The sequence below is a fragment of the Acinonyx jubatus genome, chromosome D1, assembly GCF_027475565.1.
Source record: "Acinonyx jubatus isolate Ajub_Pintada_27869175 chromosome D1, VMU_Ajub_asm_v1.0, whole genome shotgun sequence".
Lineage (NCBI taxonomy): Eukaryota > Metazoa > Chordata > Mammalia > Carnivora > Felidae > Acinonyx > Acinonyx jubatus.
Genome location: NC_069390.1, coordinates 25,633,125 through 25,649,370, shown reverse-complemented (window position 1 = coordinate 25,649,370; position 16,246 = coordinate 25,633,125). Strand labels below are relative to the sequence as shown.

Sequence of the window (16,246 nt, the reverse complement as noted above, 5' to 3'; positions counted from 1 at the left end):
GTCATTAATCCTCAGCCCTCTCCCGCTATTCCTTAGGCCCATATTGTCCCTAAAATGCAGCCATTCTTTAAACTCAGGCAGGCAAGAAACGGCCTCTGAGGTCTCTTGCTTCCTTTTTCCCTCAGTTGAAAGGAAAAGGAACCAGAGATGTTCAAAAGCATGTCACGGTGTATGGTGTGTAACAAACATGACCGGCCCCACAGAGGCCTGCTCATCTCAGAGCTGGCTCTCGGGGAGGGGAGAAATCAGAGGAGAGATTACAGTGGGCATTCTTGTGTGCGATGCTCAGGCGATTCTGGCCCTGAGACAGCAATGGCGCCCTCCCCGAGACAGTTAGGTCAGCCCACTTTTTTTCCAGCCATTCTTATCCCACCTGATACAACATTAATCACACCGAACTTTCCAGTCCACACTATATCTCCCGGTAGTAGATGGGCTCAATCATGCAACACAGGAGAGATCTAAGTAAGCACCTGTTTCCGATGCTTGGGGGAAGACAATGTGCCAGTACCGAGGAAGAGACGAGTCCCTAGCAAGAGGTCCCTTTCCTGACTCACCAGGGTGTTTCTCAGCCCCAGGAGGCCACGTGCTATTGCGGTTAACGTATCTTTGCTCTTTCGGCAGACCACCGTTGGAATTCCTCTTGTGTCACTTAGCGGAAGCCTCCTGGACCAAGTGTTACTTGTCACAACGCTCCAGTTTTCCCATCAGTGAAATGGGGGAATAACAACTCCGGGGCAGGATGGGGTGGGTTTTAAAGATTAAGTGCATGCAAAGCTCTCAGCACACCGCCTTGCGTGTAGAAAGCCCCCGTTGGTATCTGTGTCCACCGGTATCCTCTTCCCAGTTTGATCACAAGAAAAACTTTGACAGTTTGTTGGCCTGAGATAGAACCTGAGGTCCTGAGGAGGCCTGAGTGGGAGTAGCCCCGTGTTACGCGGAGTAAGGGGGAAGTCTGCCTGTTTCTCCACCAAGGGCAGAGGAGGAGACAGAGGACGGGGAAGGGAGGCTAGATGGACAAAGGCCTTGCACAGTGAGGAGACACCCTCCCCGCTCAAGTCTGGGAAGCCCCGAAGATCTTCGGTAAAGTCACTAAACTCATACCTTCGGTCCAAGTGGATTTGGTGGAGGAGGAGTCATGAAGACACCGAACTTGACAGCCACGTTAATGTATGCTGGAGCCACGGCAACAAATAGGAACGCAGGAAGCAGGTGCAGAGGGACAAGTTTGAGGAACAAAGCCCCAGGGACCCTCAGAAATAGAGGGAAAGTCTCTGTACCCTCCCAAACCGTGGAATAGGAATCTGGATAAAGATTACCTGAATTTCAAAAGAGCAGAGACAGTTCAACTAACAACAAGGCACCACACGACGGCCGCCATCTTCACCGTCGCCATCATCATCATCCCCAGATGTTATTGACTGTCCGCCTATGGGATGTGGAAGACTGGTTTTAGGCGATGCAACCTGGGGCCCAGGAAGCTGGCACACTCATAACCAGGGCTGTGTTACTGAAGACCTTCTAGCTGGCTTCCCCCCATCTTATTGTTGAGACTTGTAGCTATCTCTCCATTCACTCCTCCCCACTAGCGAGTGCCTGTTAGCTACCCCTTCCAGCCCCTATTCAGTCCCACTGGCCATGACCTTCCCGGGTCTGCAGGTCTCTTGCTTTCCCACTTAGGCTGCTCACCAGTTCTGATGACACTCGTCCGCACTGCAGGGAGCCCCCGGTTATGAATTACTTACCTGCTGGCCATCATTTTAATGTAAATGGATTTTAAAAAGCAGCAAAGGAATATATTTTCATTTGGAGTTAAAGCATCCATTTTTTATTTGAGTTTGAGTCTGGTCTAAAAGAGACGGCAGAGGAATGGCTCCAAGGCTAATATAGCTAATGATTATGATGGAGATCCCATGAGCAGCCGATATTTCACTGGCAGCCACCTCTATCCCGGCTTTGCTGCCTGCACCACGTTTTTTTCTTTTTTTTTCCACAGCCCCTTCCATTAACACCCACTGCATATGATGGAACCATTATGATAATATCTCCACTCGCAGAAGCCTCGATTGGTCTTGACACATTATCAACCTAAGAGCTCAGCCAGTGCACACGAAGCCCTATTTATAATAACCCTTGGCAGGAGCCACCAAAATAAAACCTGGTACTTATGGGCCACCTTTCATCTGAGAAAATCAGAAAGCTTTACAAGCTTAATTAAGCTTCAGCATCTATCTGACTGATGAGATGTGCAGGGCTCCCAAGGAAGCTGAGCGGGGACAGCATTGCTAATTGCGCACCGGATAAAGCTCTGGGTGGCAATGAACAAAGAAATCAACAAAGCTGGGGAGCGCCACCCCCTTTAGCGGGAAATGTTTGTTGAGTGAATTTCTTCAGGGTGCAGGGAAACAGTCCTCGAAGAATGACGAAGGGGCTGTAGAAGATCTCTGACCCGGGGCTTCCCAAACTAGGGAGGGGGCCTGAGAATTGTTTCTTTTATCAAAAGCGGATTAAGCTAATCCCACATACTCAAGTGCTTTTAAGGATGAGGAAATTGAGCTCCTGAAGGATGTGGTAATCTGCCCGTGGGCACATGGCTGCTGAGCTCCCATGTTGTTCCCTCTGCTCGACTGAATGCCCTTCTCCGCGAAGCCTGACCTGCAAACCCCCACTTACCCTTCCAGACTCAGCTTAACATCTGCCTCCTTGGTGAAGCCTTCCTGGCCTTTCCTGGTAGATAGAATCTGTTGCTCCCTCCTCCGTGTTCCCATATAGCTTATATTTCCATAATTGCTAGAGCAATCAATAATATTTACTGAGCAACTTACTAAGTGCTAATGTGCATTTCATCCACACAATAATGTTATGAGGCAGGTACAGTTATCATCTCCACTTTTCAGATAAGTTAATGGGCTCAGAGAGGTTAAGTGACCTTCCCAAGATGGCACAGCTAGCAAATGCAAGACTGGACCCGGCTGCAGGGCACATGTGCCTAAAGACTTCACTTCGCTGCCTGCCCAGGAGCACAGTTGTGATGGGAGAGATCTATTTACGTGTTTGCTCCTCCCTGGTTTGTAAGCTCCTCTGTGAGAGACGGTATCATCTAGGAATCACTGGTCTGAAAACAGCAAAAAGCCCCAATTTGGAGAGCGTTCAACCACGCAAGAAGTCCAGAGGAAAGGTGGCTTCAGGGTGGATTAATCTGAGGGCTTGATGACATTACCAAGGACCCAGGCTCCTTCCTTCTGCCCTGCCCGCCTCACTGTGTCCTCTTAGCTCCCTTTGCAGTCATACAGTGACTGTCCTATTCCAGCCCTCACAGCTGGACCTGAACCACGGAGAAAAGGGGCCACACCTTTTCTGTGTCTTTTTGCCATAATATGGATACCTTTTCCGGAAACATCTCTCGGGTCTTCCAGGTCTCACTGACCAGAATGGCGTCACAAGCCTATGCCTATACCTAACGCGGGCAAGGGGATTGAAAACACCGTGACTGGCTTAGCCCAACCAGGGCTCAGCTTCTCTTCCAGCCCCAGGCGCAGGGAGGAGAATGGGGAGCTGCCGGGAAGAAGGACAAAAGAGAAAGCTGAAGGGAACCAACCAAAGCTCCCAACACAGGCGTTAATGAGGAGAGAAAAACAGATGGCCCATCACTTACTGCCCAGTTCTTGGCCTTCGCCACTTGAAGACAAAATTGCAGTTGAACTAAATTATAGCAGAGAAAAAAAAAACTCCTGTCCCCAAATGCCCAGCCCGGTATTTTTATCACCACACCCTGTAACTAGAGTATGACGCTATCTGACAGGTTCGTCTCGGCAACGGCTTTAAAACCTGCTAAATTAATTCACCAGAGCACTAACCTTTAGATTCTAGTTTCTAACACCAGTGGCTACAGGAATCTTTTTCAAAAGCAGGTCAAAAAGGGAATAAAGAGGTTCATAAAAATGCTATTCTCACCATAAATTACGGGTTTATGTCAATTTTGACTTTCTTTCCAGAAACACAGTGTATTCTTAAAAGCAGGACTCATTCAGGCAGACAGATTAATTGCAAAGTCTACTACATTTCCTGACCTCCTTCTAGCTATCCAGCAGGATTTACCTGGAACAGGGTGTGTAAATACCTGCCCCTGGCAGCCAGGTATGTGAGGACGGGATCAGTTAAGCAATTCTTGAGCTCAAGACCCAATAGAGACATACCAAGGAAGGGAAAGTGATCCTCAAGCAGAAAAATACGGTACCCTACGGGACAGAGAATGGGAGAAAGGCAGACCCAAATAAAACTATGGCCCAGAGAGGTTAGAAAGCTGCCCAGGGTCACAGAGCTAATAATCTCTCACACATAGTCACACAAATACTAGAAGAATGAACTCAGATAGTCTTTCAAGCATTTTAAATACAGGACCTAATTTAATCCTCACAATGACCTACAAGGTTTGTTACCGATAAGTAGTGTTAATCATCAGATGTTACATAACTGTTACCATTAGTATTAGTAACACCAACAATACTTGTACAACCGCACTTTACAAATGAGTACACGGAGGCACAGAGAGGTCAGGTAACTTAAGGTTACATGCCCAGGAAGTTTTAAACCCAATTTGGCTTGAGGATTTGGTCTCTTAACTGTTTCACTTAGTAGCAACCCCAGAGAACATTTCAAAGCAAAATGTAATCTGAGTTGAGTCTACTTGGATTTAATGCAATAATTTTTTTTTTTTTTTGCAAAGGCTTTGTCCTCCATCATTCTAGAATCTCAGCCCGGCTGCCCTTTACTTACTATATGGCTTCAGGCTAGTCATTGGCTAGGCTTCAGCATTCCCATCTGTAAAAGGGGGACAATCGTATTTGCTGGAAAGGTTAAAGCAGATAACACGTGTGCGGGGCTTAGCCCCGTGCCAAGCCCATAATAAGCACTCGGTGTTTGCCGCCAGCTTTGTGGTGATTATTAATATCTCGCTAGCACGTCCTAACAACTGCGTGAGGTAGGTAGGATTTATTACCCTCATTTCTCAGATGTGGAAATCTAAACTCATAGAAGGGAAATAACTGGCCAGAAAGGAAACAGCCAGAATGTGGAAATGCCAGACTTGGGAAACGTTCCAACTCCAAGCCTCCAGCCCTGCTCCCAACCCTCCACTCCACCCCCACCCTCTTCCCCAGGAGGCACTGTTAAATGAGCCACATCATTCTTCAAACAGAACTATGGAAAAATTTGAAGCAACTGGAAGTCAAGGCTCAGGGAGAAGCTCCGAGGAATATTAAGAAAGTTTTCAAGGTGAAAATAGGTTCATAGGGACAGATGAGCAGCACCTTCCTTTATCCGCAAGCATCAGACTGTGCTATCCCACAGTCTGAGCCACAGTGACTTGGCCAGGAGCGGGGGAGAGGAGTGTCCTTGGACTGGGAAGTAAAGGCAGGAGGGAGTGTGGTCATCTTACAGGTAAAAACACAGGGGTGTGTTTATATACTCTCTAAAATCATCAGAGACCATTTTAAAACTGCATTCCATTGGGGGCTTGCGTTTTGGTTTTGGCTTATTCCTTTGGTTTTACGGAACTCTGCATTTCGGTGCATTTGTTCAAGTTTCTGTTAGCGCATCCCATTGTGGTATGAGGTGCATTCAGTCCTGTAGCTACCGGCAAAGGGCTACGATAAGGTCAGCCCATCTTCCTAGGGGTAAGAGCTTAGCCAACCTCTTTAAGGCCCAGTTTTCTTCGTCAGTACCAGGAACATGACTGAAAGATTCCGGGATGTGGTGTTGCTGGGTTGGAGGCCAGCTCTCCCTGAAGGAAAGCCACGTGCTTCCTCTTCCTACATTATGTGGAGCCTTCACCAATATTTTTTTCCTTTTATACTGAACGAAAGTTCTTATTTTGTACCTTTTAGTAGTACACAGATTTTATTAAAAAAAATAAAAAAACTGGGGCGCCTGGATGGCTCAGTCAGTTAAGCGGCCGACTTCGGCTCAGGTTGTGATCTCGCGGTCTGTGAGTTCCAGCCCTGCGTCGGGCTCTGGGCTGACAGCTCAGAGCCTGGAGCCTGTTTCAGATTCTGTGTCTCCCTCTCTCTGACCCTTCCCCGTTCATGCTCTGTCTCTCTCTGTCTCAAAAATAAATAAACGTTAAAAAAAAAAATAAAGTAAAAAAAAAAAAAATAAAAAAACCAACATGCCACTTGCCGAAACTTAATCTCATTAACATTCCAATGACTTATTCACCAAATCGTATTGAACACCCACTAAGTGCCAGGCACGGTGCCAGGCAGCCCTGAAACAGACAAGAGGGACTCCTTGCCTCATAGTTTACAGTGAACTATCCCTGGCAGTTCTCTATAGTTTTTGTTAACAGCTAAAAAGACAAAGACGCCGACTACTTTTCATTTCCCCATAGCACCTAGGACATGTCACGGACTGTGGTAGCCGCCTAATATTCTCAGAATTTAACTGAAATAATGAATTATCCTGTGAAACATGCATACACATATGATATTCCACTTGTGCCCACAAGGTGGAGATCTTGCTTACAGTTTACCCAAGCTGAAAGCATCGCGTTTAAAAAAAAAAAAATTCTCAGAAGTTAAACCAAAAGACAAAAAATCAAATTCAATTTACTGAGCATCTATTTGGTGTAATATATTATATTAGGTGGTAAGAAAAATAAAAGGTTGTCAAGAAACATTAGTCCCTGCCCTTTAGGGAAACAGAAGGTACAGGGCATACACAGAGCAGAAAGTATCTTTTACTGAATTAATATGTTTTGATGCATACATATGGGAGCCACAGTCAGCGCATCATCAGATAAGATCTATAAAAAGGCATGATATAGCTGTGTGGTGTGGAACAGATTCAACAAAGACTCCACACTTCAGCCAATATGGAAACACTTGAGGGCATATAGGGCTCAATAAGCCCTAGAGGGCATATAAGCACTAGAAGGCTCCAGATACGGTCTGTTGATGCCTCTGTTCAGCCACAAACATGAGGGCGTCTGCCCTATAACTCTAAACATTCATTCTTTGGAGAATAAAATATAATCAGTGCCAGCTGATGAGCTCATAAAGTCAAAAACCCCCATGTGCACCTGATGGAGGATAAAGAGAGAAAAGAAACACATGCAAGAAAACATGTCAAACCCCTGCTTTCAGGAGGTGGATTCTGCCTTCACCCCCACCCCACCCCCATCTTGTGTCTTACCTGTTTTGTTTCTGGGACATGCTCCTGCAGAGAGGGAAGGGGGAAAGTCAATTCTTATCCAAGAGCCTTCCTGGTGGCTTGAACCCAGAGGCGGCTGGAAGACAATGCGGTCTGTTATGTCATTGTTTTGGGTTTTTTCTCTTCCACCCTCTCCCCAATCATATTTTTCCCTTAAGCCATTAAACCAGCAAGTCAAATGTAATATCAGGATTCTTTTTCATTCGAATTGAAAGTCACTTTTGGAGACGAAAGTAACTGGCTAAATGACAACGATTTAAAAAAAAAAAAATGAAGATGCTGGCAACTTGATAAAGTAATGAGCTTCTTGATGAAGGGAAAATCAGGTGGCACGCTGCCAGAAGGCCCAAGTTTGAATTTTAGTTTGTGCACTTGCTAAGTCTAGCATATTGAGCAAGCCTTCTCCCTGCCTCACTTTTCTCGTGGGCAAAACTGTATCATTTCTTGAGAGAGAGAGAGAGAGAGAGAGAGAGACAGAGAGAGAGAGAGAGAGTGTGTGTGTGTGTGTGTCCCTGGCACCTCTACCTCCTGCACTAGGTCGGACCCTGGGTTACACAATGCTCTCTTAGCAACCTGAACCTCTCCCAGGAACGTCAGCTCCTCGAACACGGGGAGAATCTGTGGGTTTTACTGCCCTGAGACCGACGCTTTGTTGAATCGATGAACGAAAGGCTAGGAGCTGCCCTAGGTGTTCTATTACTTGCACAGCCAGGTTTAATGCCCCCGTGAGTCCCACGGGAAAGACGGAACCACCAACGTCAAAGCGCACACGCCCGCAGCGGCCCGCCGCGGTAAGCACAGTCGGAAAGCGGGGTCGGTTCAAAGTTGTTTGCTACAGACGGTTCCTCTAACCGGGCTAGAGTCACATCCTCCGTGGCTCGGAGAGATTCCCAGGGATTTACATAAAGGCAGGGTGAATCACACCGTCGGAAAGCGAGCAGGCGAAGGGACCCGCCCCAACACTCGCCAGGCGGCGCCCAGAGCGCGGCAGGGGTCAGTCTGAACTTTGCAGGAGGCCGGCGCTGCCCCGGCGCGGAGACCCGGCGACCTCTCCAACCAGGGACCGAGCCGTGGCCCTCCTACCCCGCGCCACTCCAGCTCGGTGCCGCCCCCTCCGACGCCCCCGCGCGGGCGCCGCCAGCCCGGCTTCCTCCAGGCCTCTAAGTCCCCGACCACAGTGGGGCCGCCTCTCCCGCTCGGAAAGAGCCATCGCCGCTTTAAGGGGAAGAGGAGGGGAAGGGGGCGGGGGAGTGGGGGGCGGGGAGCCGCGGCCGCGGAGGGGGAGGGGGATCCCCCTCGCTCCCACGTGGTCCGGGCGCCTGTGAATCGCGCCCGCCCGAGGGTCTCACAGCGAAATACAAAAGCAGCTGGGAAGCGGCGGCGAGGCGAGTTCCCAGCGCGGGGCGGAGCGCCAGGCAGAGCCCCGCTGCCGCGATGGGGCTGAGGCGCCCGGAGCCCCGGAGCCAGCACGCTGCCGGGCCCGCCTCGCCGCCGGGACCCGGGCGCCCGGGCTCGGCTTGAAGCGGCGGCGGCCCCGGCACGGCCGGGGGAGCATGGGCAGGAGGATGCGGGACGCCGCCGCCGCCGCCGCCGCGGGGCTCTGGCTGCTGGCGCTGGGCTCGCTGCTGGCGCTGTGGGGCGGGCTTCTGCCGCCGCGCACCCAGCCGCCCGAAGACCGACTCCCGCGGCGCCCGGCCCGGAGCGGCGGCCCGGGGCCCGCGCCTCGCTTCCCCCTGCCCCCGCCCCTAGCGCGGGACGCCCGCGGCGGCTCCCTGAAAACTTTCCGGGCGCTGCTCACCTTGGCGGCCGGCGCGGACGGCCCGCCCCGGCGGCCCCCGGGAGAGCGCGAGCGACACGTGCCATCCCGGCGGCTCGGGCCGGAGGGGCGCGCCGTGGTGCACGGGGGCGTCTTCTGGAGCCGCGGCCTGGAGGAGCAGGTGCCCCGCGGCTTCTCGGAGTCGCAGGCGGCGGCGTGGCTGGAGGCGGCGCGCGGCGCCCGGGTGGTGGCCCTGGAGCGCGGCGGCTGCGGGCGCAGCTCCAACCGGCTGGCCCGCTTTTCCGACGGCACCCGCGCCTGCGTGCGCTACGGCATCAACCCCGAGCAGATACAGGGCGAGGCCCTGTCCTACTACCTGGCGCGCCTGCTGGGCCTCCAGCGCCACGTGCCGCCGCTGGCACTGGCCCGGGTGGAGGCTCGCGGCGCGCAGTGGGCGCAGGTGCAGGAGGAGCTTCGTGCCGCACACTGGACGGAGGGCAGCGTGGTGAGCCTGACGCGCTGGCTGCCCAACCTCACGGACGTGGTGGTGCCCGCGCCCTGGCGCTCGGAGGACGGCCAGCTGCGGCCCCTGCGTGCCGCCGGGGGCGAGCTGGCCAACCGCAGCCAGGCGGAGCTGGTGGACCTGGTGCAGTGGACCGACTTGATCCTTTTTGACTATCTGACGGCCAACTTCGACCGGCTCGTCAGCAACCTCTTCAGCCTGCAGTGGGACCCGCGCGTCATGCAGCGCGCCACCAGCAACCTGCACCGCGGCCCCGGCGGGGCGCTGGTCTTTCTGGACAACGAGGCGGGCTTGGTGCACGGCTACCGGGTGGCGGGCATGTGGGACAAATATAACGAGCCGCTGCTGCAGTCGGTGTGCGTGTTCCGCGAGCGGACTGCGCGGCGCGTCCTGGAGCTGCACCGCGGCCAGGACGCGGCCGCCCGGCTGCTGCGCCTCTACCAGCGCCACGAGCCTCGCTTCCCGGAGCTGGCCGCGCTCGCCGACCCCCACGCTCAGCTGCTGCAGCACCGCCTCGACTTCCTCGCCAAGCACATTTTGCACTGTAAGGCCAAGTACGGCCGCCGACCGGGGACTTAGCGTACCCTGGAGGAAGAGCGAGAGAGACCCCTGGCTGAGGAATGGCTGATGGGGGAAGGGCCGTCGCTTCGGCCGCCGCGGGGGACCAGCCGGCCAACGCCCAGCCAGTGGCCGGAGCGGGAAGGAGGCTAAAACTTCAGCTTCACCCACCTGCCCCTTTCTCTCCGTCTCCTGCCGTTTCCTTTCAAAGTTCTGGGAGGACGAACTCACCGGGGGAAGAAGTGAACCATTCCTTCCGCCCAGCCTCTGAAAGGATTCTACCCTGTGCCAGCACTGAGTTTGGATCCGAAGAAACGGGCTGCGGAGTTTGGCCCCCGGGTGGCCGTCTCCGTGGGAGATGCATCCCATTCCTTGGCCCCCGCATTCCCCTTCCGAAAAAGGAAAACTTCTGTTTGAGCCGTTGAGCTAATCCTGCATTTCCTACCAAACGCTGCGCTGGTGGCCCCGGAGCTGGGCTGTGACATTGGCTGGTGGAGCCCCCTTCCTGTGTTCCGCCTTTGTTCCAGCACCGTGATGGTGAGATCACTGTTAGGAGCTGGGGGAAGGCTCCCGATAGGACAAAGAGAGCAGGACCTTCGGAACCGGGGTGGGGGTCCTACAGACCCTGACAATGAGTCTGACTTGTTCCTTACCACTTGTCATTTTGGCCTAAGGGCTACAAATACAGGACCGGCTGTATGCGCTGAGTCAAGTAATGAATTTATTCTTCTTCCCCCCTCCCCATCGACCAAAATTTTGACAATGATGATGTTCACCAGAAGAAAATGAATTTCATGCACTTTACTTTGTTTTTATTTTAATTTTTTATTAAGAAAAACTTTTTTATTTGACAGAATTTGCCTTCTGTGTATATATGTGCATAAAGTGTTGTAAATATGCTAAACAAACTTATATTTCAATAAAAGGGAGTTTAAAATTTAGAATTTAATTTATGTGGTTTTAAGTGTGGGAGATATCTGATGCCCTACCAGCTTTTTAGAATAAGCCTTAGGGTTTCTCCCTTGTGGATGTGCTTTACAAAACAAAGGATGCATATATATCCCAATTGTCACTATCAGAACTTGGAGAATTAAACAAAGACAAGAGCAGATTCCCTGTCCTGTTTGCTCAGATGAACCCTAGTGCTGGAAATTTCAGAGTTCAGCATAAAATGTGGGGGAGAGAGCGGAAAGGAAAGAATTCTACTTCCTGGCAAATAAAACTTTAATATGAAAGGATTTTCACTGCAATATATTTCTATATTAATCAGTTGGCAAATATTGTAGAACCAGATGTGCAGACTAAAATGTGACAAATGCCCCCCCCTTTAAACTTAACTACAGTGGACACGTGTTGCCCATTATTTTCAGCATTGTAATTGCTGTGCATCACAATATGTACAGATAATAAGCTGAACACATACTGCAAATAGGGAGAGAAAGTCATAAATTAATTCTTCTCGTTAAATTCCATTTTATCCAGGAGGTCAATCTCCAACATCTGGGCCTCTCCAACTCTCTTAAGAGTTTTTTTTTTCCCCCCAGGTACTAATTGCACAGTCCCCTCAGAATAGCCATGGTGAGACCAAGAAAGTGGGAAGTACTTTGTATGTGACCTTTGAATCCTTGCTTTTTGGGGACTTCAAACTCAGAAAATATTTTTGGATTGTCTTAAGCTCCTTTTTGACCCATGAGGGAAGAGGAGAGGGGGGTTGGTTTGTGTTTGTTTTAAACCCTCCGGTGTTTAATCTGGACATTTCATTCGATCTCTGGGTCCAAGTGACCTTGCTTGTCATCTCATTTTTATTTAATGACTTTTAACTCCACGCAACTTTTGTTTACTTTAATAGTTGGTTTATTTGGTGTGCATTTGTAAGCCTAGGGTTTTTTAGACTCCTGAAGATAATTGAATCTCTGTGGGTTCCCCTTCTCACTCCACATTACAACACAGCCCTGCGTAACTTCACTATTTAATACCATCCTTCCCCTTTTAGTGCCTTATGCTAAGCCAAATCTTATTTCAACTGAAAAAAAAAGTCCATAAACTTTGTGGGATAAGCCAGATTTTTCATTAGTACAGCCACAGAATGTACTGATGATGGCAAATACTATCTTCTTTTCAAGATCTTGTTCTTGTGAGACCTCTGATAATTATACCTTTCAAAAAGAAACATTTTCCATTTCTGATGATTAATAACTATATGAGACTTGCTGCCTAAGTCAGCCCAGGCTGCTCCGAGAAAAGGATAAATATTTAGCAACCTGCATTTTTACTCGACATGTTCATTGAGGAAAACGATGAGCAGGAAGAAGTTCGAAGTTTCACAGAATACGCAGGAAATACACCTCGACTCCCACGTAGCATCAGCATTGGTGAGTTCAGGGTCAGCAGCATTCTTTATGTGCCCAAGCCCAGACTTGACCAAACCAGAGCAAGAAACTAGGCATCATTTAAATGGCTGTTCTCAGATTCTTTAGTGAACCATATCTGCCTGTTCGAGAAGTAAGTGTAATTACATGGTGGAGTTGGTAAGGGAACCAAGGCTTAATTACAGAGAACAGGCCTTAACTGTTGCCATTCCTCGTGGATAATCGGTAGGCTATGGCATGGAAAGATCAATTAAAGATTTGCCATGGTCAGTGAATAGTGCTAGGGCCAAATCATTTTTCAGATGACGAAAAAAAAAATTTTTTTAACTTTCGGGCTACAGCGTGATGTGGAAAGAGTAATGGATTCTGCAGGCAAACTGTATCCTGAATCCTGCCCCTCACCTATTTACTTTCAGCAAATCATTTAACTTAGTTCCCTCATCTATGAAATGGAGATTCCATCAGAGTATTGTGGGATTTAATGTTAACCTATAAAACATAAGGGCATGTAATAGGTACTTAAAAAAAAAACCCTCACTTCCTTTTCATCTTTAAAAAAACCTCTTGCCCTCCTTACACTTCAGTAAACTTCTACTAATTTTCATCATCAAAGCCAAATCTAGCAGTTTCCAAAGTCAGTTTTCGGTTTTGAAGTGTGATAATAAATGAATTCAACACAGTATTGAGGATCCTCTCCCAGCACCATGCAAAGCACTGGATGAGGCCCAGGGCACAGGTTTGATCTCTACATGGGCTTGAGGGGGTGTTTTCTGGACCCAAGCAGATGCCTCACCACCAAAGCAGCTATCCTACAAATATATGAAGGTAATTTTTTTTTTTTTTTAAATAAATGGCTTGCCGCAGATCTATCACCACTTCTGGAAAGCATCAGAAAGTGATGAATCTTCACAAGGACAATCCTCCCCCGGTTCCTTCGGCCAAGAGAAAGTAGGCAGTTGACCTTTTCTCCCTGGATTTGGCTATTGATTAATTCACTTCGTCAGTGACATGGTTTCTACACTATTAACTTTACTCACCCTCCTGTCTTCGGATCAGGAAGAAAAACATTATTTTATCACATCTCCATGCTTCTCAACCTTGTGCAACTAGGAGAGTCCACCAAAGCCTAAAGGTTGACTACGTGGATTAAATGAGTAAATATTTATAATATTCTCAGAACAATACCTGGCACATAGTAAATGCGTTACAAGTGTTTGTTTCTCGATGAGGGTGATCATTCTAAGTCCAAACCAGAGGCACTTTGAATCCCGGGCAGGATCCTCTTTCATAATCCTGCTTTGTCTTTGCAGTCATAGAACACTTTCTGCATGCTTCTATTTCGGCTCAGGAAGACCAGCCAGAGTGCATGAGTCTGGCAGGAATTACCTAAAGCCCACGGTTGTCAGCTGGTTGTCTCCTTTCTGAGAATGCCTTCTATGTGAGTGGTCACAGGCACCCCCTCTTTTTCACAGGGAGGCTGTGATTCTGTTTCTCGAGTGGCTCATCAGCTCCAGGCTGCAGTCAGGGGTGGAATTTTGCACCTTCCGAGCTACCCAACAGTCGTGGATTATCCAGGCCTGGCCACTGACGTTTGTCCCTCTACACACCCACTCCACCTCACAGAGCGTCAGATGCTGTATGGCATAAGGTTGGCAGAATTAGTGGAGGAGGAGAAAGGGGAGTCCGGCCGACCCAGAAGCACAGGAATTGCTCCAAAAGGGGACTAGAATGTCAGCTGCCGCGGTATGGAAGCCACAGGGCAAGCGTTGACACCCACCTACTAGTATTCTTCCATCATCAGAGTCCAATGTTAAGGATCTTGGGAGTCAAGAGATCTGGACTACTTCTGACACATGGTACTTGAGAAAGTCATTTACCCCCTCTGGCTCCAGGCGTCTTACCTGGAACAGAAAGCGATTACATTGGTGACTTTCTCATTTTTTTCACCAGAACTCATAGTAAGGCACACACTTTACAGTGTGAACCAACATGTGTACACACACACACACACACACACACACACACACAACTGAAACAAAAGTTTCTCAAAACAGTATATGCAAAAGGCGTTTAATATTCAATTTTATTCTATCGCCTCCTTCTTTACTTTCCAGTGCTAACTGTGACCCTCTAAACTGATTTCATACCTCACCCGGGGAGCACAGACTCCACACTGCAAAACACTGAGTTAGACGATGACGGGCAAAGTCCTTTCCAGCTCTAAGACTCCGGAGAAATTTGACTTGTAACCAGTTTTATGCAACCTACTACAATTTTTCTCCAAAGGGAATACAGACGTCAATGGTGTATAATGTTTAAAAGCAAAAGACCAGGGTTTTATTTCAAAACGTAATTAGGAGCACTGCTCAAAATCTTCCAGTAAGTTCTGCCTATAAACACCTTTCAGATCCACTAAATGTGGGAGGTAACTTGCAGTCTGTTCCAACCATGTGTGAGCAAGTAGTGCTGCTTTGGAGGAAAAAAAAATCCTTTGCATCTCTGCCTTAACATGGCCCAAGGACGACTCAAGAGGACACTTTCTTTTCTGTGTATTCATAAAGATCAGATGTAGGAGTCATAATTTTTTAATGTGACTGTTTTACCAATTTCTCTTTTCTATGTCCTGCTGTGGGGGAAACTGCATTAATAAACTATGTCTCAATGCTGCCTGGCTGGAATTTTTTTTCTCTGCAGGACTCCACCGAATATAGCGAAAGGAATGCTCATTTTTATTTATCTTTTCAACTTTCTTTCCATTTAGGATATGTCTTCCTGACACTTTTGAAATTTTTCTCTTAATGGCACCCTAATATGTTTAGGAGAATAGAGAGCAAATTGTTCATTGAGTACTCACAACAACAAAAAAGAACTCTTTCTCCCCTTGTCTTTGGTGCCATATGGTATCTTTTATGGTTTTAGCGGTTATTTTACACCCTATCCAGAAAAATTAAATAGCTTATGGAACTGGCATTTTTCTAGTATCAGCTTAGAGATTTTACTTTGCTGAGAAATTGTGGGTTAATAATAGAGAAATGTCACTTTTAATTTGATGGTCCAACATCAGGCATTATGTCTGCCTGTTTGCACCCTCCCTCAATGATTTTTTTAAATGCTCATTAAAGAAATTGTCCCCGATCTACAAACGGCCTGGAGAAGCAAGGCAAATGGGGAATGACCACAGCCATGATTTTCATTTCTTTTTTCTTTTAGTTGTGATGAAACATACATAGCGTATAATTTGCCATCTTAACCATCTTTAAATGTGCAATTCAGTGATACTATGCTATCATTGTTGTACAACCATACCATTATTTATTTCCAAAACATTTTCATCATACCAGACCAAAATACTGTCATCATTAAGCAATAACTCTCCAGCCCTCCTCTCCCCAGCCTCTGGTAACTTCTAATCGACCTTCTGCCTTCCTGAATTTGTCTATTCTAGATATTTCATAGAAGTGGAATCGTACATGACTTGTCTTTTTGTGCCTGGCTTCTTTCACTTACACAGCCATGATCTTGGTCACGGAGGCAACACAATACCATTTGGGTCTGATTTCCACCATTTAATAAATAGCCCTAGACTTTCAGGTGAATCGATAAGCTCATTTTTCTCATCAGGAAAGCAATGGGAAGACTAGATGTTTTCTAGAATCCCTTCCAACTCTAGGAAAATACCATGGTTTTATATACAACAACTCTGTAAATAAATTCCATCCCTAACTTCCAATTTCTTTTCTCTGAAGATTCAGTAACTTTTTAAGTGCCTCCTTAAAAATTCCAGGCCATGTGCTAATCACTGTGGATTCAGTGGTTAGCAAGATAGGTAAG

General features: G+C 48.3%; 2 protein-coding genes across 2 annotated transcripts in view; one reads left to right on the top strand and one right to left on the bottom strand.

Moving 5' to 3' along the window:
• PAMR1 (peptidase domain containing associated with muscle regeneration 1) overlaps nt 1-9,143 on the bottom strand; it is a 163,711-nt gene extending 154,568 nt beyond the window's left edge. Inside the window, exons 1-2 of the mRNA XM_053203310.1 lie at nt 9,008-9,143; nt 7,192-7,285 (exon numbers count right to left, since the gene is read on the bottom strand). The gene's annotated coding sequence lies outside the window, so the exon portion shown is untranslated. The remainder of the gene's footprint in view (nt 1-7,191; nt 7,286-9,007) is intronic.
• Nucleotides 8,481-10,990, top strand: FJX1 (four-jointed box kinase 1). Its single transcript, XM_027072885.2, has one exon. The coding sequence runs from the start codon at nt 8,763-8,765 to the stop codon at nt 10,065-10,067; it is 1,305 nt and encodes a 434-aa protein (XP_026928686.2). The 5' UTR covers nt 8,481-8,762; the 3' UTR covers nt 10,068-10,990.
• The last annotated feature ends 5,256 nt before the right edge of the window (nt 10,991-16,246 follow it).

Excerpts from the sequence above, each read along its gene's own strand:
- FJX1 (XM_027072885.2), top strand. The coding sequence starts at position 8,763 with ATGGGCAGGAGGATGCGGGACGCCGCCGCCGCCGCCGCCGCGGGGCTC.